The 26,984-nt window shown below is 37.2% G+C and overlaps 2 protein-coding genes, 3 non-coding genes and 1 pseudogene across 5 annotated transcripts; all 6 read right to left on the reverse strand.

The window, feature by feature from the left end:
• Positions 1-1,800: 1,800 nt before the first annotated feature.
• On the reverse strand, positions 1,801-4,605 carry LOC115436589 (40S ribosomal protein S8-like). The gene is given in 7 exon segments (XM_030159478.1): positions 1,801-1,955; positions 2,358-2,380; positions 2,382-2,485; positions 2,789-2,964; positions 3,190-3,289; positions 3,545-3,651; positions 4,536-4,605. Coding segments are annotated over 7 exon segments (624 nt in total). The 5' UTR covers positions 4,540-4,605; the 3' UTR covers positions 1,801-1,845.
• Positions 2,573-2,641, reverse strand: LOC115438050 (small nucleolar RNA SNORD38). Its single transcript, XR_003938028.1, has one exon. It is a non-coding gene; the product is annotated as a small nucleolar RNA SNORD38 (small nucleolar RNA).
• LOC115438052 (small nucleolar RNA SNORD38) lies at positions 3,064-3,131 on the reverse strand. The gene has a single exon (XR_003938030.1). It is a non-coding gene; the product is annotated as a small nucleolar RNA SNORD38 (small nucleolar RNA).
• LOC115438040 (small nucleolar RNA SNORD46) lies at positions 3,393-3,500 on the reverse strand. Its single transcript, XR_003938018.1, has one exon. It is a non-coding gene; the product is annotated as a small nucleolar RNA SNORD46 (small nucleolar RNA).
• A 1,828-nt stretch (positions 4,606-6,433) lies between the features above and the next one.
• LOC115436594 (E3 ubiquitin-protein ligase HECTD3-like) lies at positions 6,434-17,156 on the reverse strand (annotated as a pseudogene).
• A 2,710-nt stretch (positions 17,157-19,866) lies between these two features.
• On the reverse strand, positions 19,867-26,645 carry LOC115436581 (bestrophin-2-like). The gene is made up of 9 exons (XM_030159467.1): positions 26,497-26,645; positions 26,321-26,421; positions 25,187-25,420; positions 23,191-23,345; positions 20,927-21,004; positions 20,688-20,840; positions 20,520-20,600; positions 20,255-20,409; positions 19,867-20,170 (listed from the first exon to the last, which is right to left on the reverse strand). Exons 1-9 carry the CDS (start codon positions 26,643-26,645, stop codon positions 19,891-19,893), a joined length of 1,386 nt encoding a protein of 461 aa, XP_030015327.1. The 3' UTR covers positions 19,867-19,890.
• Positions 26,646-26,984: the final 339 nt, after the last annotated feature.

Below are 26,984 nucleotides of genomic sequence, written 5' to 3' on the forward strand. Positions count from 1 at the left end.
AAAGAGGCAGAACTTTGACAATTTTGAAAAGGAATTACCAATTTGTTAGACATTTTTGTGTTATATTATGTTTTTGTTTGTTCAAAAATAATAATATTTGAGCATTGAGACCCGATGTATCAAATATGAGACAACATTGAAACTCAAACAATACATACATGGAAATTGACATTTGGAAAAAATGTTTTGGTGGTTCAGAAGGACCAATGAAGACTCCAGCTTCAAAGAACTGGAATTTTCTGTCAATGATTAATGGTTCAGGCTTTACAGGGTTAAAGATCAGTAGGTGATTTTGGTCACCGGTGATTAAGGTTTTTGAGCATTAAAATGCACCCATTTAAGCTGTTATATTTAGAAATGGCTGCTAGATACGTTGTAGGACAAAATAAAATACTCATATTGATCATAATGGTCTCCACCTCCTTCAGGGGGGAAGCCCAAAACTACCAATGTAAACGACTATTTTTCAGTGTATGTGACTAATTTTAAGGTTATGCATAAGCTTTGGGTGAGTATGAAGAGACTTTCTCATTTTGGCTAAGACAATGAAAAGCCCTGACAAGCACACAACTCTGTACAGATATCATTCTGTACAATGAGATCCAAGGATTACAGTAAAGCCTTTAAGTGTAGGGGAACTTCCAAGTGAGAGAGTGTTCTGGGTCAGATGGCAAAGCATCAGAAACATGATCATATTGATGTGGTTCTGTTTTTTTGTTTTTACATATTTATCATTTTTGATGTAGATCTAAGTTATGTTGAACATTTGAACATTTAATTTCAAAGCATTAAACACTGCCCATTCTTTCCATCCCTCATCCTCCTGCCCTTAGTCCTATATGACACACTTCCTTCTGTCCATGGCGCAGTAGTGATAAATATATTGTCAAATCATGATTCTTGATATTACCACCATAATTACAATGCATGAATAGTAATAAAAAAATAGCCAAATACTCATAAAACAAACAAGGTAAAAATATAATTGAGAAAAAACCCAAAACAAAATAATAGTAGACAAATGTGCCTTTTCACATTACATCCTACATGCAAAATATGGACATGTGGTGTTAATATTATTAGTGAGTACACACGTATATGTGGCATGCCAAAACACATATGAGAAAACTGCCACTAAAAGCATTTTTGTAGTTCAGAGTGTTTTGAAGTTTTTTTTTTGTTTTTTTTGAAGTATTTAACCATGACGCCCCATACTACTTGGTTAAGTATTGTTTCAAATTAGGTTTCCCTTGCTTAAGAGATTTCTAATCTCAATGGTACTTTGTGGTTAAATAAATAAATCCACCACCTACTTCTCCTCACGTATCAGTTTATAAATTTTATGCACTCTGCATCAACACCAGATGAGCATTATTCATATTACACTGACCCAAGATTCCCTCTGCGGCAGAAACTACAAAAACGTTTCTGGTCTCATATTAAATCACATGACACTAGACAACTCTCAAAGACTCATGAGCACCACAGTGACTGATCAAATTCTGCCTGTATTTCCTGTCGAGTTTAAACTCCAGTACTACAATCAATGGTCCAAATTGAATTTGAATGATGATCCTAGAGTACAGAACCCAAAACAATGGCTCACACTGACATTTAAAGCTGAGTCCCAAACCAAGGCAGAACTGGTACAGTCTGTGTGCTTTTGCCAGAGAAGCAAATGCTGAAGTTAACCTGACTTACTCTACACATGTTGTGAAACACTGATGTTTACCACCATGTGACATTAACACAATGTAATTTTTCGAAGTACGGACACAGTGAGGCACTGACAGTAGTGAGTTGTGGTATATTTTGATTTTATTGACGTATCAAACAGCTGTGCATCTATTTGCCTTTCTTGGCCTTGATCTTCCTCAGGTAGAACTCAAGTTCTTTGCCCTCCAGGATGTAGCCGTCTGCCCTGCCACACTGGCCGGGTCTGGAGGCGATGCAAGCTGCAAGGAAGGGAATAGACATCAGTGAAAACTGGACATGGAAACTCAGAGAGGCAAAACTAGAGTATACACACAATCATTGCACCGTTTCAAAGGACTAAAGCCAATATAGCATGTTTGCAGAAACACTTGTGGAGTTTAAAATAGACTGGCTAAAAAATGAGCTATGCCTTTCCATGAGTTTCCCATTACAGACAAACATGCAAGGATGCATACAATTAAGTTCCTAGAGGTACAAGGAGGGTCATGCAATAAATATCCTCACTACAATTTCTTTCACTTAAAACAAAAATACAGATCTTGACAGGTCCCCTCAGAGTTTGTGGCAAAGCAACAGCTGTTTGAAAAGCATCATCAGTAGGAGTACAACTACAGTTAAAAAAAATCCATGTTGGGACTCACCAAGCAGTTTTCCTGCTGGAACTGCTCCTCCAAAGTGAGCTGATTTTAGCCGTCTTTTTACGCTCATCATACTTCTTCTGGGTCCTCTTTGACCTCTTCTTGTTCAGGACCTCTTCCTCCTCAGGAGTCTACAGCAGAAGGACAAAGCTCAATTAGAGGAACATGGTACATTGTCTACACTTCACTTAGGGGTAAATGCTGAAAATAGACCGGTCTTTCTCAGAGTCTTCATTATCACCACTTTCATTCAGTAGCAGAACTGGACAAAGTTATCTTCATGGAAAGACAGGGACCATAGACAGCTTATATAAAAAAACTTAACTGATAAAGGTAAATGTGCCAATCTATTGAATTCAGTGAGATAAAAGGAAGGGTTGAATGTAAGGTCTTCATGCCATTGTCAGGTGAACAGTTTTGTTTTTCCTACATACCAGTTTGGCTCCCTTCTTGCGTCCCAGAGGAGTGGCATAGTGAGCCTCATACCACTGCCTGAAGGGGCTGCTGTCAACAAGCAGGATGCAGTTCTTCACCAGGGTCTTGGTTCTGACCAGCTCATTGTTGGAGGCATTGTAGACCACATCAATGATCCTGGTCTTGCGTGTGCAGCCTGTGAGCAAAATAAGATCCTAATTAAAAAAAGGTACACTTTCACATGTCAACATGTGATTAGTACACATCACAATGGTAAGTGTATGTTCACCAGGTCTTTCTCAGAGTCTTTATTATCACCACTTGCATTCAGTAGCAAACTGGACAAAGTTATCTTCATTGAAAGATGTGCACTTTAAAAAAGTCACAGCACAACAATATTAAACTATGAAGGAAGACTTACACTCAGAGCCCCATGAGAAGTTGCCAACATCCAGCCTCAGGGCACGGTATTTCTTGTTCCCACCACGGACCCTCACTGTGTGGATACGACGGGGTCCAATCTGATGACATACATTAAGTTAGTGCTGATTGTAGATCAACAGGCAACTCAGAAAATTCTCAGATTCCCTAATAGTAAATTAAACTATCAAGAGGATGAATGGAAGCGTGTCAGTGTAACTATGACAAGTCCTAACATTGGCAAGTCCAAAGCTTTGAACCAAAACGGTCCAAAAAAGACCTACCTAAGGTCAAGTTTTCATCACTCACGCCACACCACATTAAGCCTACTACTTGTACAAGTAGCCATTGTTTACCTTTGTGTTTGCAGGAGGGCGACCAAGCTCATACTTCCTCTTCTTGTGGTAGGGCTTGCGTTTACCACCGGTCTTGCGGCGTTTATGCCAGTTGTCCCTTGAGATACCTGGGAAGATGAAACCACTTGTTATCTCACTCACCACTCAATATTCACTTCAGCATATCTTTTTATACTTGAGCAATCAGTTCTCCAAGGTAGGGTTGTCCGCAATTTTACTTAGGAATCCGCAAAAAGGATATCATCATATTGCTCAAGGAAAACTCCATGCATGGATGAATGAAGCTATATTTGAAGAATACATTTTGCTCCTGTTAATAACCTACCACACCTCCAGCAGGACTTTAACCTATGAATGTAATATTGGTGAACAACAAATTTATTCTGCCTTTATAGCTATTCATGGCAAAACAAACTAACCAATTAATAGCATATTCCACATCAAACTAATTAAGAATTGCAAATATGTGCACAGTTCCCTGTAGATACAACTTGTGAGTCAATGTAAAAATCTATAGCCTATGCCTTAACAAAAACCCAACATTCAGTATACTGTAAAATGGGAGAGCAGCATGACAAGATCACATCCAGCCTGCAAGCTAGTGCTAACACGGAGTCCATATGAGCCTACCACTCTCACAACAATGTATTTATCACAACCATTCCGCCTCAACACATGGAACATTTTAAATACGTAACGCCAAATTTTAGTTGAGGAGGCCAGGCTGCACTAAAAGTTACAATTTTTCAGAGAAGTTAAGCATCAGTAGCTAACAGTAAGGCTAACGAGCAGCCATCTTGGGGCACTTCAGACATCCTTTACAAATTCCTTAATAATCATAAAGTCAGCCTGCAGCATACAGCCAAGTTAAAGCTACATATATTCAGACAACATTTATCTTTAACAAGTCAAACCATTATAGGAATTTTCCTTCGATAAACCATCAGATGGACAAGGATTCTCTCTCCAACCCCAGCAAGAAAACACGTACCCATTCTCAGGCGCCGGCTAGAAAGAGGAATCGCAAAGGCTCATGGGGCGGTTTGAAGCCACGTGTTCTCGCGATAATTCACAAACAAGCGAACGGTATTTAGATGAGATTTTGCTTTCACAAACTCACGCGCGTCCCTGAACTGTAACAATACGCAATGAGCCTTCTACTGTGGTTTCTACTTATACATGTAATATGATTAATTCACCTTTTGATGTAATTGTAAAGTTTTTTTTGAAACTCTTCATTCTTATTGAGTGTCTTTCTGTAATATTTGGCATTCATTTTAGAGTATTTTTACCCTTTCATGCATGAATTATGGAACCTTTGTCAATTTTTCATAAGTGTTTTTGTTCCTCTAAGGCATGAAAAACCAAGGTGATCAAGGTTTTTTTTTTTTTTTTTTTTTTTTTTTTTAAGGAGTTACAAAAATGTCCACTCAGCCAGAGATCATGCATTTAATTTTTGAAGCAAAGAAACCTAAATCCTAATATCAGAAAGTGAAATGGAAAACTATGCAATAAGAACGTTTTTAATGCTATTAATCAAATGTTTTCTCACATTTAAACATACTCTAATATTATTTATTATTCACTTCATGGAGATAATATGCAAAAAAAACCCAAAACTTTTTGTTAAAAAAAACAACAACCATTAATTACAGTCTAATAACAATTAACAGTTGCTTTACACCCAAACATGTTACTGCAGATCAGGTTTATCAAGAACAGCAAAGTTACAGTAATGGACTGAATTGCAGTTTATGGGATGATGCATGAGCGTCCACTGTGTTGGCTGATATGGAACTAAAACAATAAAACCCATGAATATACAAGAGAACAGCTGGAGAATAACTGTCCACTGTAGTGACCACTATGCATGAAAAGGTTAAACACTATTTAACCATTTGTTAACCATTTTAACACACACACACACACACACACACACACACACACTCAGAACAAAACAGATTGATGATCCAATAGCACTTTTACAATATTCAGACTTTTTTTTCTGTAATACATGACCACACATATGTACATAGTAATATCCACAACTGGAATATACACTACCAGTCAAAAGTTTGGACTCACCTGATTTTTCTTTATTTTCATGACTATTTATATTGTAGATTCTCACTGAAGGCATCAAAACTATGAATGAACACATATGGAATTATGTAGTTAAAAAAAAGTGTGACATAACTCAAAGCATGTTTTATAGTTTAGATTCTTCAAAATATCTACATTTTGCTTTTATTACTGCTTTACACATTTTTGGCATTCTCTTGATGAGCTTTATGAGGTAGTCATCTGAAATGTTTTCCAACAGTCTTGAAGGAGTTCCCAGTGATGCTGAGCACTTGTCGGCTATCTGTGGTCCATCTCATGCCATTTAAATGAGAAGGTGAGTCCAAACTTTTGACTGGTAGTGTACAGCAAATATGTCAACAGTATTAAATGCATTTCTGACAAGAAAAATCTAAACCTTTCATCAAACGTTTTCAATTTTCAAAAATCAGATGCTTTTATTTTCTCATGGTTACTGTATTGTTCTGTTAGAACATATTTTGGTTTACAAGTCCCTGTATATTGTACTTGACTGGTAATTGTTATACTGTCATGTCTCATGATGTAATGATTTAATGTTGCTAAATGCTACAGACAGGTTAGCTATAGATGTCTATCATCTATTTAACACCAATAGTATCATAAATAATCATAACAAATTTTACACCCAGGTATAACTGTTCTGATGCTAATTCTGGTTTCTAAATATCAACCTGCCCTATGTTCAATTAGTTAAGCACTGAGTGTTATGAGAACACCTTACCAAAACACATTTTAATTTATTTATGAATCTATCAAGTCAATTCAACAAATCAACACAAAAGTCACTTCCATATTTCCATATAGTTCTTTATTATATACAGCAATGATTAATTGGCAGTTATTTAGATATAGTTGGCAAGATTCTTCCAGTCAACAGCGATGGACTGAAAGTGTGCAGGGTTATGTCAGTGAAGCAGCAAAGCGAGATCACTCCTCCCAGGGACTCATGTCTGTATCTATGGCTACACAGTTGTATGCAGCATAACGCAGCTTCTCTTCACAAACTTTTGCGCTGTCAAGAAGAATAGAAATAATACACATTTAAAATTTCTTATTTACACAGACAGTGAGTGGCACAGTGTAGCACAGCATCAAATTCTAAAAACACCACCACTAAAACATGTTACTTCATCATCCTTGCTTGTTCTGTCCTCTACAAGTTATAAATTACTTTGTTCAGTACAAATTTGTTACTATGGAAAAGCTGCTGCTCGACTGCTACGAAGTCTGTCTGAGCCAAATATCAAATATAGTTTAACATTCGCGTTTCTGTAACTAATTATCAGCTTCAGGAATGCTCAGAATATACAGTGAGTGAAATAAGGGAGACTTTCAAAGTTTGATACTGAAGCATTTGATGTTAAATTCTGGTCAAAACAAAATTTAACACAAATATTGGGTTCTCACTAAACCAGTGTGTCAGGTAGTTTTTTCTGTATTTCCCAAATAAATATTATCCCAAAAATCTTTAACCTTTAAAAAATTTGAAAAAAACTGTGGGAAACAGAAGAGGAATCCCTCTTTGTATCACTAATATAATACAAAAACACAATCAGCTGCTGTATGGCTGTACCTTGGATAGTTGGTAAATAAAGCGTGCTGGAACATGTGGAGGACTGTGGAAGTGCATCTGTTGTTTCAGAGCTAGACCAGAAAAGAGAGCAATTTAAAAACAGACAACTGACATATTTTATCTGTTCTATATTCTGTTATTTCACCATTGACAGAGTAATTCTCCTGTGGAAACACTTACCCTTGTTTGTCAGGAAAGACGTAGATGGGGGCGGGAAGTCTGCTTCTACCAGTCACAAACCTCAGAAACCTGCTGCGATCCTCTGAAAACAGGATTTAAAACCATCCTCAGTCATTATTAACATATAAGTAGAGAAGTTTATGTTTCAGCACAAACACAGGACGACTTAATATGTGCAGTTTATAAGACATGTTGATCTTATTCTGCTGTGTGTATAAACTGACCGTTAGTGAAATTAGTTAGTGCTTCCACAAATACTGCACTCGAACGTCGCTCTGCTCCAGGTCCTCATAACGTGCTGGTGGGAAAAAAGAAATATGCATGCTGTAAATTCTTTTTTTCCAGCCGATTGTCTATTATCAGGTCAACTTATGTACAGCTTGACCTTAGATAATTTGATCTTGTTTATGTTCTGTGAATTCGCTATTCATTTAAGAAATGGATGTCTAAAAACACCAAATGCAAGACAAGAAAAATGAGAAATAAGAGGAATTGTCCTTTTACTGTGATCATTCAACTTCACTGTTCAGACCTCATGTCAGGGAGTTCTCTGAAATTAAAGTGTGATTTTCTACTGCTGTGCTTCACCACTGTGGTTTGGCCCAAAAAAACATACTGTTAACATTTACTAAAGTGTCAAAGCACAAAAAAATCTGTCCATAACTTTTTGAGTTATGTTGCACACTAACGGACAGACAAACAAACAGACAGACAGACAAACAAACCCTGGCAAAAACATAACCTCCTTGGCGGAGGTAATTAGTGCTGGGAAGGCATGGACACAGTTATTTTTATGCCTGTCCTAATTGCATATGTATTTGTGGGAGTTCCCATTTCAAAGCACAAATGCAGTCAAATTACAGGTTGTATACTCACTGAGACGTTTCAGGGCTTCCACAGTGATCTCAGGGTCTCCACCACTTTCTTTTCTATCCTGCCAGGTGAGCAGGTCCAGAACTGCCTGAGGAACCACCTTCAGCAGCCCTGCCTGCATGGCTGCAATCTGTAACACACATACACCTGGTGTGTTACCAAAGAGAACCTTCTGCTGCAACACAGACTCGTCCAAGGCACAGTAAACACAAGAGGAGACAAATGTCGGACCTGCTGCTTGCTCTCTCCAGCCGGGCCTTCTGCACCAGATGGATGAATTCACAGCGGTCCTCGTATCGAACTGCCACATTACTTCCCCCGGGTATGAGCTCCACCATTTGGCCATCACTGAGCAGGGTCGTGTAAACCAGCTCCTCGCCAAACCTGAACTCAAACGTCTCCTGGTCCATGTTCTCCATTGCGTCCAAAAGGTTTACCTGAATGCATAACCAAGATGACATCGATACAGTGACCTACTTTGTTGAGAAAAGACTGTACACAGCCTGTTAAAAACAGTAACAAAGTTGAATATGCTGTGAATTATTTCATCAAAGTAAAACAGCCCATCTCACTTAAAGTAAAGTGTCTGAGATCAGGGTTTCAACAACTTTTTAAACCTTTTAAAGGCCATTGTGAATATAATTTAAGACTTATCTCAAGTTCATACTGGACTCCTGATTGCACACAGAACAATACTTTGTATTTTAACGAGGGCTTTATGTTTTTCTAACTTTCTCTGCAAGTCTGATGCCATTGTACCCAAAGGTGCACAAGGTACAGCAGAGCTTAAGTTCATTACCTTCAGCAGTTTTAAGTATTAAATGCATTGTTCACAAGTTCTCATTGACCTTACAGAAACACCTGAAATTAATGCCGCTTGAAGACACTATTTTTGAGGAAGGGAGATGCCATGTTGGCACACATCACAATATCACGAGGTAGTTGATTTGACTTTTGTAGTTTGTTGTAATGTGATCTACTCAAATTTTGCGAAAATAAACATAAAAAAAACATTTAAATGCAAGAGTGATATTAATACAACTTAATGAAAGTACAACCACAATTAAAAAGAAAAAAGTTGGGACACTATGTAACATGTAAATAACATCTTAGTGCAATAATCTGCAAATCCCATAAACCCATGTTTTACTCACAATACATATGAAATGTTTTACCTGAGAAAATGTTGTAATTTCAATTCAGCCATGTATTCATTTCATAATCAAATAAAAATTCAAAATCTTCCAAAACTGCATTTTAAAAATGTTAGGATATGTGAAGTCCTAAAATTCAGACTTTATATTTTTAACGTTTTTTAAAGACCACATACAAATCATACATTTACACTGTATGATTAATTTGCCATTAAAAGCGAGTACATATGGGCTAATTCTGCTGGTGGCACAATACTGATGAAGATGTGGAATTGGTCCAGAAAACCTTCCATGACAACTCACTGCTCCTAATGTGTGCGCTATGTGCTATTGCTATTGCTAATGCTAGGTGCTCTGTGTGTGTATATTAGGTGGGTAAAAAAGAGACCAAATTCCCTTTCAGGGACCATAAAGGGAGTTAATCTTTACTCTGTAGATGTAAAAACATTTAAACCCTCACCAGGACTGAGTCGACAGCAGGGAACTCTTTACTCCAGCTGATAGCCTCTCCTGTCAGCTGCTTCCACACAAGCCCCGGCAGAGCCAAGACCTGCAGGAGAGGAAACAGCGAAAAAAAAAGTCTGAGAATCACATCATATCTTTACTTTCTACTAGATGTGATCTGTTAAGCTACCCCTCAGTTTGCAAACGTTTGCCTAATAGTGACTCAAACAGGCTGCAGCAGGTGAACCAACACTCACCAGAAAGTCTTTTCCTCTCAGAGCAGCTCCCATGAGCTGGCCAATCCATCTATTTGTGAAACTCTTTACAGGACGGGTTGGGTACGTAGTAATCTCTGGCCTCTAAAGAGCCCTGCGAGATCAGCAAAAGACCATTAATTGGATATCAAGGAAATGCTGTCTCCTCATCTTCTTTTATAACTTCTTAGGGTTCAACCTTTATGATTTGTGTAGGAACGGTGACAGAAATCATAAGTAATTAGGGAGACAGAACTGATACTGAAACTGAAATAACAATGAAGATCTTTGTTTTTAAGTGGAATTGCTTAAATAAGATCTGCATTTAAAAACAAGATACGCAATAGCTTTAGAAAAATATGTTTTCTTCAGAAAATAAAATAAAGGTTTTTCTGCATTTTTGCTAACTTCACATCTGATCTCAATAGTATCAGCCAGTCTTTAATATGTAACCAATCCCATAACAATGTGTGTGGGACTCTGCTGACTACAGATGGAAGAAGGAAGCTGTATCACTTGTTTGCAAATGGATAAAAAACAGATGCAATAATGAACCAGGCTGTTTATCATTTGGTCCTTGTAATTATTTCAATAGCAGGTGAGTGATCACCTCATTGGATGTTCGAGTGAAGAAGGGCAGAGGTAGAGGGCACTCAGCAGAACTGGGGCAAAGCTCCTCTGACATGTCCGCCAGGCTGTCCCGAAATCCTCCACCTTGATCAATAATTCCTTCTGCTATGAACTTACATTCCCACCACTGGTCGTAGCGAGAAGGCCATCTGATGATGCAACATGAAAACATTACAGAGTTACCTTTGGCAAGAAATGGGCCAAACATGAGTCCGATAAAAGACATTAAAAAAAAAACACACCTATAATCCAGAGTCTTTTCAAATTTGTCAGATGGCTTTAGGCCTTCATAGACCTGCAACAAGACAAATAAAAGAAAACAAAACCTCATGTATCTGCACAAAATTTTAAAATGTTTCATTCTAATTCTCTACTTATATAAATATTTATATCGGCTAAAATTTACTTAGGGGGTCAAATGAGTGGCCATTTTTGTTAAAAAAAAAAAAAAGTTGTAAGAAATGCATAGAACTGTGTTGAAATAATGCTAATACATTTGTGCACAGACTACTGATATTATTTGACAGTGGAAGCTATATTTTCAGAAATATTGGATTTTGAATAGCACGTGTATGTGAAAACTTTTGCTGGTGGACGACGTGACATTACCATGATGATCTGGTCAGTACCAGTACTTTATTAGTAATAAACTTATATACTTACTATGCTAATTCTCCTCTTCATAAATGTTAGTATTGTGGATCTAAAACAATAACAGCTGACACAAAAACACTAAATGTGGCAGTGGACGGATGTGACATGGTTGTTACAGATCCCATCATACTGATGCTCGGCAGCCATGTCACGTTTCCACAATGATCCCTGTGCAAAAACTAGGATCAGAATTATTTATTGTATAGTTTATCATCATACTAAAGAGTAAATAACAATATAGAATTGTTATTTCTTTATAAAAATGCTTATTATTAGAAAACTTTTGATTTAAAAAGTGACATGTGACATTCTTAATGTATGTATTAGCGTAACATAAGCAGGATGGATCAGCACCATACTCCATATTACAACCTGTAAAAATCAAACATGTGATATGTAGGATAGAATCTTGTAAGAAAAACTGGGGAATCTAAAAGAATAGAATATTTCTTTCAGGTAAATTCAATTAAAATATAGCTTGGCCATTTGTGACATGAAAATATAGCATTAATTGTGATGAAATTGGACATTTTTGAGCTGAAAACATAGTTCATATGAGCATCAACATGTGGCAACAGAACTTAAATCCTGAAATTTGCATAACTTGCATTTACCAACACAAAGTTCCTTTGGGGATTCACTTATATGATTTCTTATGCACAAAGACAGAAATAAGACCTCTAAGCAAATTTCAGCCAATATACATACCAAATATCACATTTTCCTTTATAATTCACTCTCAATTGTGTTTTTTTCAACCCGTCTTTCTCTTCCACTGGGTGTTGCATGTTGGTCTCTCAAATGTGAAATTGCCCCATGGTGGGATCAGTAAAGTTATCTTATTTATCTTATCTTATCTTATCTTATTATCTTATCTTATCATTAGAACACATCACATGGAGGGTAATGGTTATGCTCCTCTTTTCATGGTAACAGTTTTTACCTGATTGAACACAGCGTTTTTGCAGCTGGTGTCCAGGGAGGGGTTGTCCCGGTGCTCCATGGCCAAACGTCTGTTAATGTAGAGGCGAGGCATGAAGTTGGGCTTACTCGTCTCTGAGTCCTTCAGGCACTGTGGATGAGAGAGCTGAGCGACGCTTTGACAGCAGCAGAAACTGCTTAATGCTCTAGAGGGCGCCAGAGAGTGGACAAGTTCAGTGAGCAGATTTACACAGTACAATGAGTTGAAGATGCACAATATATAAGGTAAAGTGGATTAGTGCACTATCTGCATGAGCTGCTGACACACAGAGATTTTGGAAGGCTTAAATTTTAACTAGTAGTGAACAATTGTTTTGCTTAGATTATTGATTTGGAAATCTTAACCTGTGTGATAAGTTGATATCATTCCATTTTTGGTGATATTAAAAAAAAAAAAGGCTTTATAACTTCTATAATCATGCTTGTTGCTGGGTCTGTGTGTATTTTGATCAATACATCATTTTTCAAGAAACCACTGATGAAAAAAATCTGAAAGGAGGGCATTTTCTTCGTCATGGTAAAAAAGGGATGAGCAATTGTGGGATTTTCATTTTCTATTTTATAGGAAAAAACAAAAATCACTAGCAAATACAAATTAAAAAATATCGGTTGTTTTATTTAAACTTGGATTAAATAAAGACTTTTTTTTGTTTATTAATACCAAAATCCAAGGATCACAGCATGTATAGACCCTGTTGCTTATTTCTTGTAACATTATGTATTATTCAACTCACTTTAATATGGTTGAAAGTCCCCAGGCTGTAGTCCCAGGCTGGCACCAGGTGAGGAAGCACACTGTCCAGAAGACAAATAAACCTGCACAAGAAGCAATCCATTTGGATTATAGTAAAACCTACCACTCGCTTTTCTGTGTGTAAATAAACTTTGATGTGAAATGAGGTGAAGCAGATGCAGTCAGGGACTTGAAAACATGGGTAGTCTGATCAGTGCAGTCCTACCTCTGGATAACTAGAGCTCTGCGATACAGGACATCAGGCGGGGTGCCCTGCAGACGTGGGTAGCGCACAAGGTTAGAGGACTGAAAAACGTCAGCGTTCAGGCCGAGGTCCCTTTCACATGACGACTTGATCTTCAAGCCTCGGATCCGGACGTCTATTCCCTCATCTGAGAAAGACAGAAGAAAGAAAAAAAAAACATCATGAGTGGTTTACATCACTAAAACACACTCAGTTTTAGTATATCTTGTATTTGTATCTACAGTAATGTACAGTACTCTGGGTTGGTTTAAATGTACTATATAAATAAACTTGACTGTGACAAAAAGAAGCAAATGTCTGTTTACAAATGTTTGTATTTACACAAAATTGAGTGGTTAAGTAATTTAAAGAAACACTGATCATCCTTACCCCTACATTCTTCAATCCGGATCTCAATTACTGGTAAGTGGGATATCAATCCTCTAGGACACACACTTCTCCAATTAGGTTGCTGAGACAAAACAAAACACATGCTGTTTCAAATAAACCATTCCCTCCTTTCAAAAAGTGCATCCGCACTTACTAATAATACGTAAAGTATTTGTAAATGACTTTATATTATGAAAAGATTCTTTAAAAAACTCACTCGTCTATAGTGACATCACTCAACTTCTTCAAGCTATCTCCCTCTCCTCCAAACACTGTGACTCTTTTTGGCATGTAGTATCATCTGTAGAGTCCACTGTCAGTATCAGCTTACTGGAGGGACAGAAGAGGAAGTAATTTATATACAATAAATCTGTTAGCGATAAGCATGTTATGTCAAGATGTTACATAAGCAGAATCCCATCCATCCTTGATGAACATGTAGTAAAGGACTTATAATCAGTCAGACTCAGCTTACTTAACCACGGTGCCTCTCTTCATGTGGAGGCGGATCCAGTGTTGTCCCTGCAAACCATCGCTCTCCCAGTAGGTTTCCGTATCACCGTCTGTCAGACAGCTTGCCCCACTGGGATCCTCCTATGAGTAAATATCAACAGAATCTGATGATTACACCATCTGCTTACAATACATGTGGCTACATAAGTCCTCTGAAGACATCAGTTAAGCATCAGGGTGAAAATGCAAGATATTCATATGTTTATCTGATGGCACCAACCGAACATGAAGAAACATCGATACTGGTCACGCACTGCTTCACACTGCCCAGATTCTCGTCCTCTTTACCAATGTGGTCATAGAAGTAGTGGACCAGGTCCTCATCACATTCATATGTCCAGGTGGGGGGAACGTACCTTAGAAATGTAATAAACAAAGACATTTGACCTGCTCTTCACATATCTGCTGGGAAAACACATGAAATGTTTGGAGGTGTTCCCTGAGATCACTCACTCAGCTTCTGGACAGCAGCATCGTCACACTCGGCCACTTGGGTTTGGAGCCGAGGTAAAGGGCATTCTGTACATCCACCACCGTTCCCACCTGTTACAGGGCTTATGGTCATGGCCAAAGAGCTGCTGCTGTCCGCTGACAGTCTCTGGTGATTCGACCGGGACCAGTCTGTCGCCTCCTTCTGTGTGCTTACACACCAGGATCCAGCCTTCCTCCAGCTCCTGACCCGGCCGGTGCTCCTCCAGCTGCTCCTGGAAACAGACAAACATGAAAATCACTATGATTATATGAAATAATCTACCGCATGTTAAATCCAAATGATGAATTACTCTGCAATAACACTATTTATGTTGTAAGAGGTTCAAGTAGGAGACTGCAATGAGGGAAAAACCCTCTCTGGGAGACGGTGAATTTCATTACAACACCATGAGGTTTTATTTTCAGGATTAAAACTCATGTGAAGATAATTTAATTTAATTTCCAAACTACACTAAAACTCTTTCCATGAATTCAACACAATTTATTTTTTATTGAGTTTCAGTGGAACAAACCAAATGTTGACATTAGAACTACAATGATTAATCAATGAATTGATAGATAAACAAAACTGCTATTTGAAAATAAATAAATACATAAAAAACTAAACTAAAAGCATTTCAAAGAACTTGGGCTGAAATTAGGGAGGCTGCACTTTGCCAGATGTGGTGATACCTAAGGCTTTCTTGTCATATCAGTTCTTCAAGTGAAAATCTTTAATGAGACAGCGTTGGTGGCAAATACCCAAACATTTTGGGTTGTGAGGAAAATTTAACAGGCATTTTCTCTATAATCACTCATCAAATTTTACAGACACATTATTAAACATAACATGCCCACACTTGAAAACCCTTAGCCTTCAGCCCACACCAAAGTTTTAGCACATACGGACAGACGGACAACAAACTGATGACAATACCCTGCAGCAAGGGCCGAGGGTAAAAACTGCCGCAATGTCAGTCCACAACACCTGAACTGCTGAACCCATTCATTTACACTATCAAACATAAAGGTTACCATTTAATACACTGTACCAGAGGTTTCTAAATTTTTCATCTGCACTGCAGCCCTGAGGACAACTGAAACACCCACACAGTGACCACGTCTCAGGAGGGAGAGCGGGTCGAAGGTCAGTCACCAAAGGGTTGGTGGTTTGAATCCCATTCTCTCCTAGTCATGCCCCATTGTGTCCTTGGGCAAGACACTTCACCCACCATACACCAGTGTCAGTGACACTGGTGTATGGTGGTAGTTAGGGGGCTTTTGGCGCAAATTGGCAGCCACACTTCTGTCAGTCTGCCCCAGGGCAGCTGTGGCTACAAACATAGTTGACCACCACCAGAGAGAATGTGAGCGTGGATCAATAATGTAAAGTGCTTTGGGTGCCTTGAAAAGCGCTATAGAAATTTCATCCATTATTATTATTAAAGCACTGATCAAGCCAGACAAATACATAAACCAAATTACACACATTAAAAGGAGTAGTATGTGTATTAAAAGCAAACCCAGATCAGTGCCTCCAGATAGTTCAGTTTAGAGCTCATGTGAAGCCTGGATGCAGGAGAAAGTCTTACCTTATTGATTTTGACCAGAGGCCTTGGCTGTTACAGTACTCCTCCCCTGTTGTCCGGATACAGGTCCCTTTTTTTGGCTCTAAGGTGTATTTGCATAACTTTGCTGTGTGGAGCCTGATGCGGACTTTCAAAGACGGAGATGACTGTTTTTCCGACGCTAGAGCTGGAACTAGATGGGCCCGACGAGGCAGAGGAGGTGGACGATGAATCCTTGCAGACTTTATAGCACACCTCTTTGGGGACATAACACAGACTCCGGCACCGGCTCGCTCTTTCTGAAACTCTCAATGCACCTGTTTAAGAAGCGGATCCTGCCGAGCAGCAGGTGAGGGCTGTCGCCCAAAGACATGATGGGGATGGTGGAGGCAGCAGTCAGCGGTGCAGTCGGCTGACATTACAACACCGTCCGCTTTTGTTTTGGTTGCGCAGGGACGCTCCTGTCAAACAAACCACACAAAACCGAATATTCATGAGGAACCGGGGCTTTCATTAAGCACAACAAATAAACCACAGCAGCCAAATTCTGTGCCATTATGTTCTATCCAACTATTTCTTTCAAGGGTGTGTAGATAGTCTATAAGGTCAAAATCCCCGTGGGAGTAATCAAAGTACACAGTAACCACTCCTCTTGGTGATAACATTAAGTTAGCTAGCATTAGCAAGCTAGCTGTGTGAATTATTGCATCCTCAGCCGACATCCAGGTGACTAGACACGTGAATATTAGTCAAGAATAGAGAACAGTAACACACAACATTAGATTAAGAAGACAGTAACACATGGCGATAACTACTAAGTACATACCTTTACTGTCGACAGGTGTTTGGTTAAGAAACTATCTATCGGTGATGATTTGTATGATTGTGTGACAACGCGGAAGTCCTTACCACAGTTTTGACCCTTTGGAATTTCCGTCGTTTGTATTTCAAAATAAAAGTCCCACCGCCCACTTTTAGCTATTGTCGACTTTTTTTTTTACTTTGAACAATTTCGTTTTATCCCCTCAGTTGAATATTTATCATGTAGCGGCTATTTGTCATCAAAATTAAATCAACTTATAAGTGACTGAACTTAAGACTTTAACATAACTCAAATAACCACGAGATGCACCATGGGTTTGTGGTTTACACAGTCAAAAATACAATGCCCATACCATAGTATTTTCAAGTGGTTTATTTCAGGATTTTGCAGGCAAACAACAACTAAGGCCTTTTGTGCTGTCTCTCTGCTATCCTGTCTGTCTATCTGTCTGTGAATGACTGGTAATCTGACTGTCTAATTGTCTGGTAAAAAAAAAAAAAACATAGGCCCACCCAGGTGCATGCTGGTCTAACTTGGTACTGCGTATTTACAGTGGTGCTGCTTGCCATTAGGCAAGGCAGGCAGTTGCTTGGGGCCCCTAAGCCAGCAGGGGCCCCTAAAGGACCAACAGACTTGACACAAACAGTCTAAAGCAGGGGTCTCAAACATGCGGCCCGGGGGCCAAATGCGGCCCACCAAAGGTTCCAATGCGGCCCCTGGGATGAATTTGCAAAGTGCAAAATTCCACAGTCAAGGCTGTCAAATTCATTTTAGTTCAGGTTCCACATACAGACCAATATGATCTGAAGTAAAATAATAACATAAAAACCTACAAAAAATAATGACTCCATGTTCTTCTTGGTTTGATGTGAAAAAAATATTACACAATGCCTATAAATGACAAAATGTTGTCTTTGTCAAATTTTTGTCTGTGTTTTAGTGTAAAAAATAACATTAAATTATGAAAATACTTACATTTACAAACTATCCTGTAACAATAAAATGTCAATAATCTGAACAAATATGAACAACCTGAAATGGTTAAAGAAAATTCAGCACAATTTAACAATTTTCTGCCTGTTACTCAGTGTTTAGTGTCTTTGTGGCAGATACTTCAGGGCAAAAAGAGGGCTGACAAGCCACTCCAGGAGCCACAAAACTGAAGTCAAGGTCATCATTGAGACTGATGGACGAACAACAGTGTCTTTGTAGATTTGATCCATAATGCACATGTATAAATGACAAGTTTAAGCATAATATTGTTAAAGTTGCACTGATTTTCTGAAGAAATTTCATTTTTTTCCAGGTTATTCACATCTTTTTTTTGTTTGGATAGTTTATAAAAGTAAGTATTTTCATACTTTAAAGGGGTTTTTTTTGCACTAAAACAAATACAAAAATTTGGAGTTGTCGGTATTTATAGGTTATTATGCAATTATTTTACTGGTCCGGCCCACTTGAGATCAAATTGGGCTGAATGTGGCCCCGGAAAGAAAATGAGTGTGAGACCCCTGGTCTAAAGAATAAGTTCACTACACAGCGGCAGTGAGAAGTTGCAGTAACAACTAGCTGTCTCAAATTCTCTGAAGGGGCCCCTGAGTCCAAATTGCCCCTCCCCCACCTGTGTGTGTGTGTAGTATATATATATATATATAGATATAGATATAGATATGATATAGATATAGATAGATAGATAGATAGATAGATATAGATAGATAGATAGATATGATAGAGATAGATATATATATATATTATATATATATTTTTTTTTTTTTTTTTTTTTTTTTTTTTTTTTTTTTTGCTTGGGGCCCCAGGGGACCTTTTCTGCGCCACTGCGTATTTATACCCAGTTGCCCACAGTCTAAACCAATAAGAAAACACAAAACAAAAAGGTGCTAAATATTAAAGAATTAAAGCAATAACCATGAAAATCAAAAAATATTTTCTAAAAAAAATAAATAAATAAATAAATAAATAAACAATTAGCAAAAATACTAAATTAGTAAACACAAAAAAAGTAAATTAACTTTGAACAAAAAATAAACAGACAAATTGCTCCTACACTTAATTTTAAACAACTCTGCACATTACAGAATGATAAAGCTGCTCCACAGTCATGTAACAGCACAAAACACACATCTATATCCCTTAAAAAAAAAAAAAAAAGGCAAAACAGGCCAAAACCTTACGATATTTTTTGAAAAAGAAATGTGTGTTTTAACATTGGCTCAAATGTGCATTTTCTATTTTCTATCTTCTTGAAAAACATGTAAAACATGGTGCACTGTGCTTTCATTTATGAATATGACAGTTGCCAAACTTTCCATTACTTAAGAAAAAAAGTTGCTCAATATTTGGCACCTCTGTGCATTTATGTGAATTGTACTTGGACTGCACTTTTTAAAGTATTTTTTTCTTTATTTGTGTTTTATAGAAGAACAGATTGTTGGTACTAAACAAGCAAAAGAAAGTTTTTAAATCACATATGATAAAACATTTAGATTGTGATAATCCACTCAGCAATAACAGGCTTCATCTACTTCAATGCACAACAAGAGTTAGTTTTGGCTAGACGAAATCAATCAAAATCAATCGATCAATCAAAAATAATTTATTTTTTAGATCAAAAGTAAAATCTCTGTATATTTACTTATATTTAATTCAGCTTAAACCATACAGGAAAATCAAACATGTAATAATAAAACAACAATATTTTCTACAATAAAGTACAATATTAGCAGTAGCATGTTAGATCATTTTACTTTTCTTGATCTATTTCAATTCTAATCAGTGCGTTTTCTTCCACTTTGTGATTGGAGAGTTTAATATCACCATCAGGAGAATCATCATCATCCTCATCCTGATTTGGATGTGGTGAAATATCCAACAGAGATGGGAGGCTTGCACCACGCAGGATGCCTTTGCCCTTTTGCAGAAGTTTGTCCAATCCATCCCCCAGAGATCCTTTAAGAGGAAAATACTGTGTCTTTACAGGACCTTCTGCAGGGTGATGAATCTCCAGATCCTCTACACTCATCCTGCAAACAGAGGATAAACTCATCACATCATTTCTGCAATAAGATTATAAGTCTACATTAATTTGCAGCAAATTAGTGACCTACCTCATATCAAAGGTGGAGCCTTTAAAGGCAGGTTTGAGCATCTCTGCTGCCGTTGACAAAGTGTAAGGGACAGAGAAATGTTTCTGTGTCCAGTGCTTGTCCTTCACAAGTGGAGCCAAGTTCTGGTACATGTCATCCACAGCCAACATTGACACCTAAAGAAAAGAGAAACAAAGCAAAAAATTACAAAAGTTATCACTTTATGAAACAGTATTTTAGAGTAGTAGCAGTAGAGTCTGTGGCCTGTCAAATTCATAGGAACAACCTCAATGTTTCTGTCAATCAGCTGGTTGGTTTCAAAGTCATCATCATCTTCACCAAATGGATTGATGATAAGCTCTCCAACCTGCACAGTGCAATCAAGAATAAGTTATATTTTCATTGATCAAACCAGTCAATCCCCAGAGGAGAAGTATGACTGTGTCAGGTTTACCTTGAGCCAGCCCGTGTAGAAGAAGAACTGCAGCAGAGTGAAAACAGGCACGTACATGTCCAGAGCGTGGTCCTTGTATCCCTTCTCGGGATTCAGAAATTGTCGACCAATCACGCAGAAGCCAAAAAACGAGTAGACTGCTATTGTAACAACCTGCACTGGCAAAAAAGTGACTTTCAGAATTGTTTAATAATGATGTGTTTTTCCATTCAAACAGCATTCAGGCCCTTTGACTTTACCTGGGTGTAGACCAGAGGAATGCTTATCCAGTCATAGTGGAACAGGAGGCTGCATTTGGCTCTGTAATTATTAAGCTCCTGTAAATACACAATACAGTTTATGAGGTTATAAATAGTTTCTGCAGTTGTATTCTCTTATCAGGGTGGCATGTCACTACAGATTTAGGGTCAAATTATGTTTACTAGTGGTAGAGACTAACAAAGACATTTATGGCAGTATTTTACAACCCTAATTTCAAAAAAGTTGGAAAAGTGTGTAAAATGTAAATAAAAACAGAATGCAGTGATTCACAAAATCTCACAAACCCATATTTTAGTTGAACATGGAAATATTTCAAATGTTTAAAATGACAAATTGTACCATTTGAACAAAAAAAAGAGGTAATTTGAATTTGATGGCAGCAATACTGAAAGGTACGGAGGCTGAGAACAGCTGTGGATTTACATATTATCCTATGGTCGTTATCTCGTGATAATGAATTGATGAATTTGTTATCTTGAGATAACAAACTTCATTTTCTCGTAGTTACTGTAACTTGCTGTAAGTGGTTGTTGAATGTGTGTTCTGCTCTGTCCAGCACATGTCAGCGGCAGCTCTTGAAGGCTGCGATGTGGAGGATGTGGTACCTGCTCGCATCTAAGTTCTGTATATGGTTCTCTACTACGAAATAACAACATAAATTCATTTGTTAACACAAGAAAACGAGCTTTGTTATCTTGTGATAACAAATTAATAACGACCATAATATGTAATTCCATGGCCGCTCTCGGCTTCGTAGAAAGGAAACAGAAACATTGTGTAACTAATTAGATTAATTGGAAACTGGTCAGTAACAGGACTGGATATAATAAGGACATATTAGTGAAACTGAGTCTGTCAGAAGTAAAGATGGGCAGAGGTTCACCAATCTGTGAAACTACAAAAAGTGGGATAATTTCAGAATGATGTTCCTCAACATATAATTGTGAAGACTTTGAAAATCTCATCATCTAACATCCAGCTTGGATCAACGCTCAGTTCAAAAGCCTGCATCTGTGATGGTATGGGGGTGCATTAGTGCCAATGGCATGGGAAGCTCGCACATCATGAAAGTCACCATTGATGCTAAAAGGCACATACAGGTTTTAGAGCACAGGTGTCAAACATGCGGCCCGGGGACCAAAAGGTTCCAATCCAGCCCGCGGGATGAATTTGCAAAGTGCAAGTTAGGGCATAAAACTCAAAAATAATATCATAACCACCAATAAATAATGACAACACCAATTATTTTCTCTTTGATTTAGTGCAAAAAACATTAAATTATGAAAATGTTTACATGAACAAACTATCCTTTAATAATAACATGTGAATATCCTGAACAAATATGAGCAACCTGAAATGTCTAAAGAAAATTAAATGCAATTTTAACAATATTCTGCCTGTTACTAAAAGTTTTGTGCCTTTGTAGATCGGATCTGTAATGCATATGTATAAATGATAAGTTGAGGCACAATACTGATAAAATTGTACTTATATTTCTTAACAAATTTCATTTTTTTCAGGTTATTCACATCCTTTTTGTTTAGATAGTAAATACAGGTATAATTGAATGTCATTTTTTGCATTAAAACAATTTGGAGTTGTCATTATTTATTGGCTATCATGCTATTGTTTTACTGGTCCAGCCCACTTCAGATTAAATAGAGCTGAATGTGGCCCCCGGAGGAAAATGAGTTTGACACCCTTGTTTTAGAGCAGCATATGCTCCCATCCAGACAACTTTTTTTAGGGATGGCTTTGCATAATTCAGCAAGATAATGCTAAACCACATACTGCATCTGTTACACCAGCATGGCTTCATAGTAGGAGAGTCCAGATCTTTCACCAGCTGAAAGCATTTGGTGCATCATCAAACAAAACATATGACAAAGAAGAACCAGAACTGTTGAGCAGCTAGAATCCTATTTCAGGCATGGACTGGACAACATTCCTTCTACCAGAGATCTTCTCATTTCACTGACATTTATAAACAGTTAATAAAAGAAGGGGGGATGCTACATGGGGGAAACACGACCCTGTGGAGACATGGAGACATGTTGCTGCCATCAAATCTAAAATGACCTTATGTTTTTCTTACATTTTCTCTCTTCAAACACTTGATATGTTTTGAATAAAATATAGAACACTTCGAACAGAAATGATTACCTAAAGAGAAACTCAAAACTTTAGCAATTTTTTTTATATTTATGTAATTTTTCCATTTAGAAAGGGTGAAATCACTCACGTCCATCAGCAGTCTCAATGCTATGTCATCTCTCACTCGACCCTCCTCTCGGGCTCTGGATGCCAGGTTAGAAAACCACGTCAAAGGCATCCAGTATTTGTTGAAATTACACTCAAGTGACTCCAACAGTTTTAGCTCATGTGTCGTCATAAATCCTGTGCATAAACAACAGCGTATGATCAGGAACAGGCGATATATGTGTCCAAATTAGTCGTGTAACTGACATCAGAAAAGTCTTTATAAATAGGTAGAATTAAGCAAATTTAAACAGGAGAAATTAAATATAGAGACAGAACGAGTCTCAATCCATTTAGAGTGAATTTAAATCCATTACAAAGTCTCAGCTTCACGGTTTAGTTGCTGTGGATGAATTCTATTATTCATGAACCTACATTTTATAAGCAAATGCACCTCAAACATGTTATTTGGTTTGAACCATTAAAAAAAATTTTGAGAGAAAAGGAATTAAAGTAAAAGTTTTTGGTATTACCCAAGTATTGTAACAGCTCTTTACATGCAACATTGGTTTACTTCAGTGGTGAAATGTAACTAAGTATTTTTACTCAAATACTTTAATACCTGTTTGATGTACTTGTACTCTGCTAAATCTCCACTGTATTTGTCTAACACCTTTAGGTACTTTTCAGATTACAGATTTTTATACCCTTCCCATGATCATATAGAATACAATGTACTGTTATAGATTAACCCATAAAGACCCAAACATCACTGTTGATCAAATCATCTACTGATGTAAATGTTTAACACCACTAATCCTATAAATTCATGTAAATGATTGGTGTAAAATGCCGTTTGTCATCTTTTTGTGATCATCAGACCCATTTGGATGTTCAGAGGCTCGGTAGTGAACGTGGAAACACAGTTATCTTCTACTTTTTATGTTCAGTTAATGATGTTTGCTGAAAAAAAGTCACTTTTTCTTAAATTTTCTATGTTTTTGGTAAAATATTCCTCAAATGAAATCTCAAAATGATGATTAAAGTACATGATCAGTAATTAAATATCAGTAAATACCTGATTTTTACTGAAAAAATGCAAAATGGAGAGGGTAATATTATGATAAATGGAAATAAATCACATAAGAAAGGTTAACTCTAAAAAATCAGTTTGGGAACTGTCACAAAAGTAGCATTGGGTCTTCATGGGTTAAACTACCCAACATATAACATAATTATAAGGGCAACATTAACCCTTTCATGCATAGTGGTCACTACAGTGGACAGTTACTCTACAGCTTTAATCTTGTATATTCATGGGTTTTGTTGTTTTAGTTCCATATCAACCAACACGTGGACACTTATGCATCATCTCATAAACTGCAATTCATACCATTATTGTAACTTTGCTGTTCTTGGTTGGTTCTTGAGTGGAAATCAATTGTTAATATTTATTTTTGCATATTATCTCCATGAAGGGAGTAATAACTAGTACCAGAATATGTTAAAATGTGAGAAAACATCAGATTAGCTCATTAAACATGGTTTCATTTCACTGTTTTCAAATCACTTTATGATATTGGGTTTTAAACACATGTTTCTTTGCTTCAAGATAAAATTCATGGTGTAGCTGAGTGGACATTTTTGTAACTCCATGAAAAACAGGTTGATGTAAAAAAAAAAAAAAAAAAAAAAAAAAAAAAAAAAAAAAAATCACATTGTTTTTTTTTTCATGCCTAAAGAGGAAATAAAACACTCAGGAAAAAAATTGATTAAGGTTCTAATAATTCATGCATGAAAGGGTTAAATACTTACATCAGTGAAATGTAGAAATGCATCCAAAAACATAATCTCTAACAGCATTTTACAATACAATGACTACTTTGACTCGTATTTTAAGTATATTGCTGCTAAATTAACATAATTATGCTTTTCAGAGTAGAACCATTACTTACATTACCTTCACAATGTACTATTAATATTTGTGCTTCAAGTGAGGGACCTGACCTTTTCCACCACTCATTCACTGTTGTTCTTACCAGCCTCAACAATGTGCTCCAAAGTTGGAAAACGTTTGTGAACTCTTGTGCTAATGGAGCGGAGGATAAGAACTGAAGATAAGTTGGCATATCTCATGAGTGTCCGTCGCAGCAGCCGACCTCTCTCATCTGATCCGTGGACGTTTCCAGACACAACCATCATCAGGTTGTCAGGCAACGGGAAACTGGTGTACTGACCCCACCATCGGTTAAAGGCCAGGGTCACATAGAAACCTGATGTTAGACAATGGATAAATTGGATAAAAGCAACATATTACAGAGACTTTTTGGTAACACTTTATTTGAAGGTCTAGTTTATAATGCATTAAGCACACATTCATAAGACATTATAATGCATTTATAATGCATTATAAAAGTCATTACAACAGTTTATGATCATGTACAACAACTTATACCAAGCTTAATAAAGTATTATAAGTGTGGGCATAATGTATTATAAATTCAGCTTTCATAATGTTTTATACATCCATACCAAAGCAGTGTGAAGGAATTTATTTTTTTAAGTGGAGAACTTTTGTTAGGTTTTGTCACTGGTCCCTATACCCATCTATTTTAGGGATTTCATATTTATTAAAAAAAAAAAAAAAAAAGTATGTTTGAATTAACAAAGATTTAGAGCTGCCACATTATTTTTTATTTATGTATAAAGCAACATGTAACACTTCTATTTACCGTCTCTGTCTTTTAATGTTTTGTTTTTGCAAAATAAAGAGTTATTAAGAACACTTTGATGTATAATTTTGACTTACACTTAGAGCCAGCAGATACTGCTCGTAAGTCATGATTCTTGTGTTATATCATACAATTGATAATGTGTTCTGTAAATGAGGACTTGAGGTTCTTCCTACAAACACTTGTCACTTTGGTATGGATGTATACAACATTATGAAAGCTGAATTTATAATACATTATGCCTACACTTATAATACTTTATTAAGCTTGGTATAAATTGTTGTACATGATCATAAACTGTTGTAATGACTTTTACAATGCATTATAAATGCATTATAATGTCTTATGAATGTGCGCTTAATGCATTATAAACTAGACCTTCAAGTAAAGTGTTACCGACTTTTTCTTTAATTGCTGCTTGTTTGAGGCCAGGTTGCTTACCTAATACAAACAAAACTGGGATGAAGTTGGTGTTGGTGAACTGATTACAGTACATGGCAATACGTTCAAAGAGATCCTGCTGCTTTGGAGTGAGGAGGAACCTGTGAAGGAAAACCATATACTGTCATGAATAGAAAAATGAGAAAGCCCAGCCTCAGACAGACGGGTTTACTTACCTGTAAAACACACTGAAAAACAGATAAACCCCACAAAACACCAGCAACTTATAAAGCAGCCTGTAGATGCTTCCCTTCCACCTGAACAGCAGCTTGGAGAAGCCACCAAACCTGGCATTGGCCACCTCCAGTGAGTAGGAGACCGTCATGTCTGCTCCACAAGTGGAAAACTGCTGCTGATGTGAACTAATTTATCCTTGAAAATCACCACCACGTCTTCAGCTGTGAGGTCAGGTGTATCACAGGTGAATTCCACGCTTGTGGGAGGAAAGGCTCTCCCTCTGGGTGTCCCTTTAAAGCTCACTGCCTCAGTGCTATAATTCATCTCCTTTCATTTATTGCGTGGGAACATAGAAGAGCTCTCATTCATGATCACAGCCTCTTTATCAAGTGTTTTTTTGTTTTTGTTTTTTTTTTGAGCAAATGATGTTTGTTTTAGATCATCAATTATCTAATCACCAAGGTTATAATAGTTTTGGATTTTTCAT

This window comes from Sphaeramia orbicularis, chromosome 17, assembly GCF_902148855.1.
Source record: "Sphaeramia orbicularis chromosome 17, fSphaOr1.1, whole genome shotgun sequence".
Lineage (NCBI taxonomy): Eukaryota > Metazoa > Chordata > Actinopteri > Kurtiformes > Apogonidae > Sphaeramia > Sphaeramia orbicularis.

Bases quoted from the DNA above. Each gene is read 5' to 3' on its own strand.
- LOC115436581 (XM_030159467.1), bottom strand. From the start codon at position 26,645: ATGACGGTCTCCTACTCACTGGAGGTGGCCAATGCCAGGTTTGGTGGC. The intron at 20,841-20,926 runs GTAAAGTCAAAG...TTGCCAGTGCAG, and splicing joins TTCCTCTGGTCTACACCCAG to GTTGTTACAATAGCAGTCTA. The intron at 20,410-20,519 runs GTTGTTCCTATG...TCTTTTCTTTAG, and splicing joins TGATTGACAGAAACATTGAG to GTGTCAATGTTGGCTGTGGA.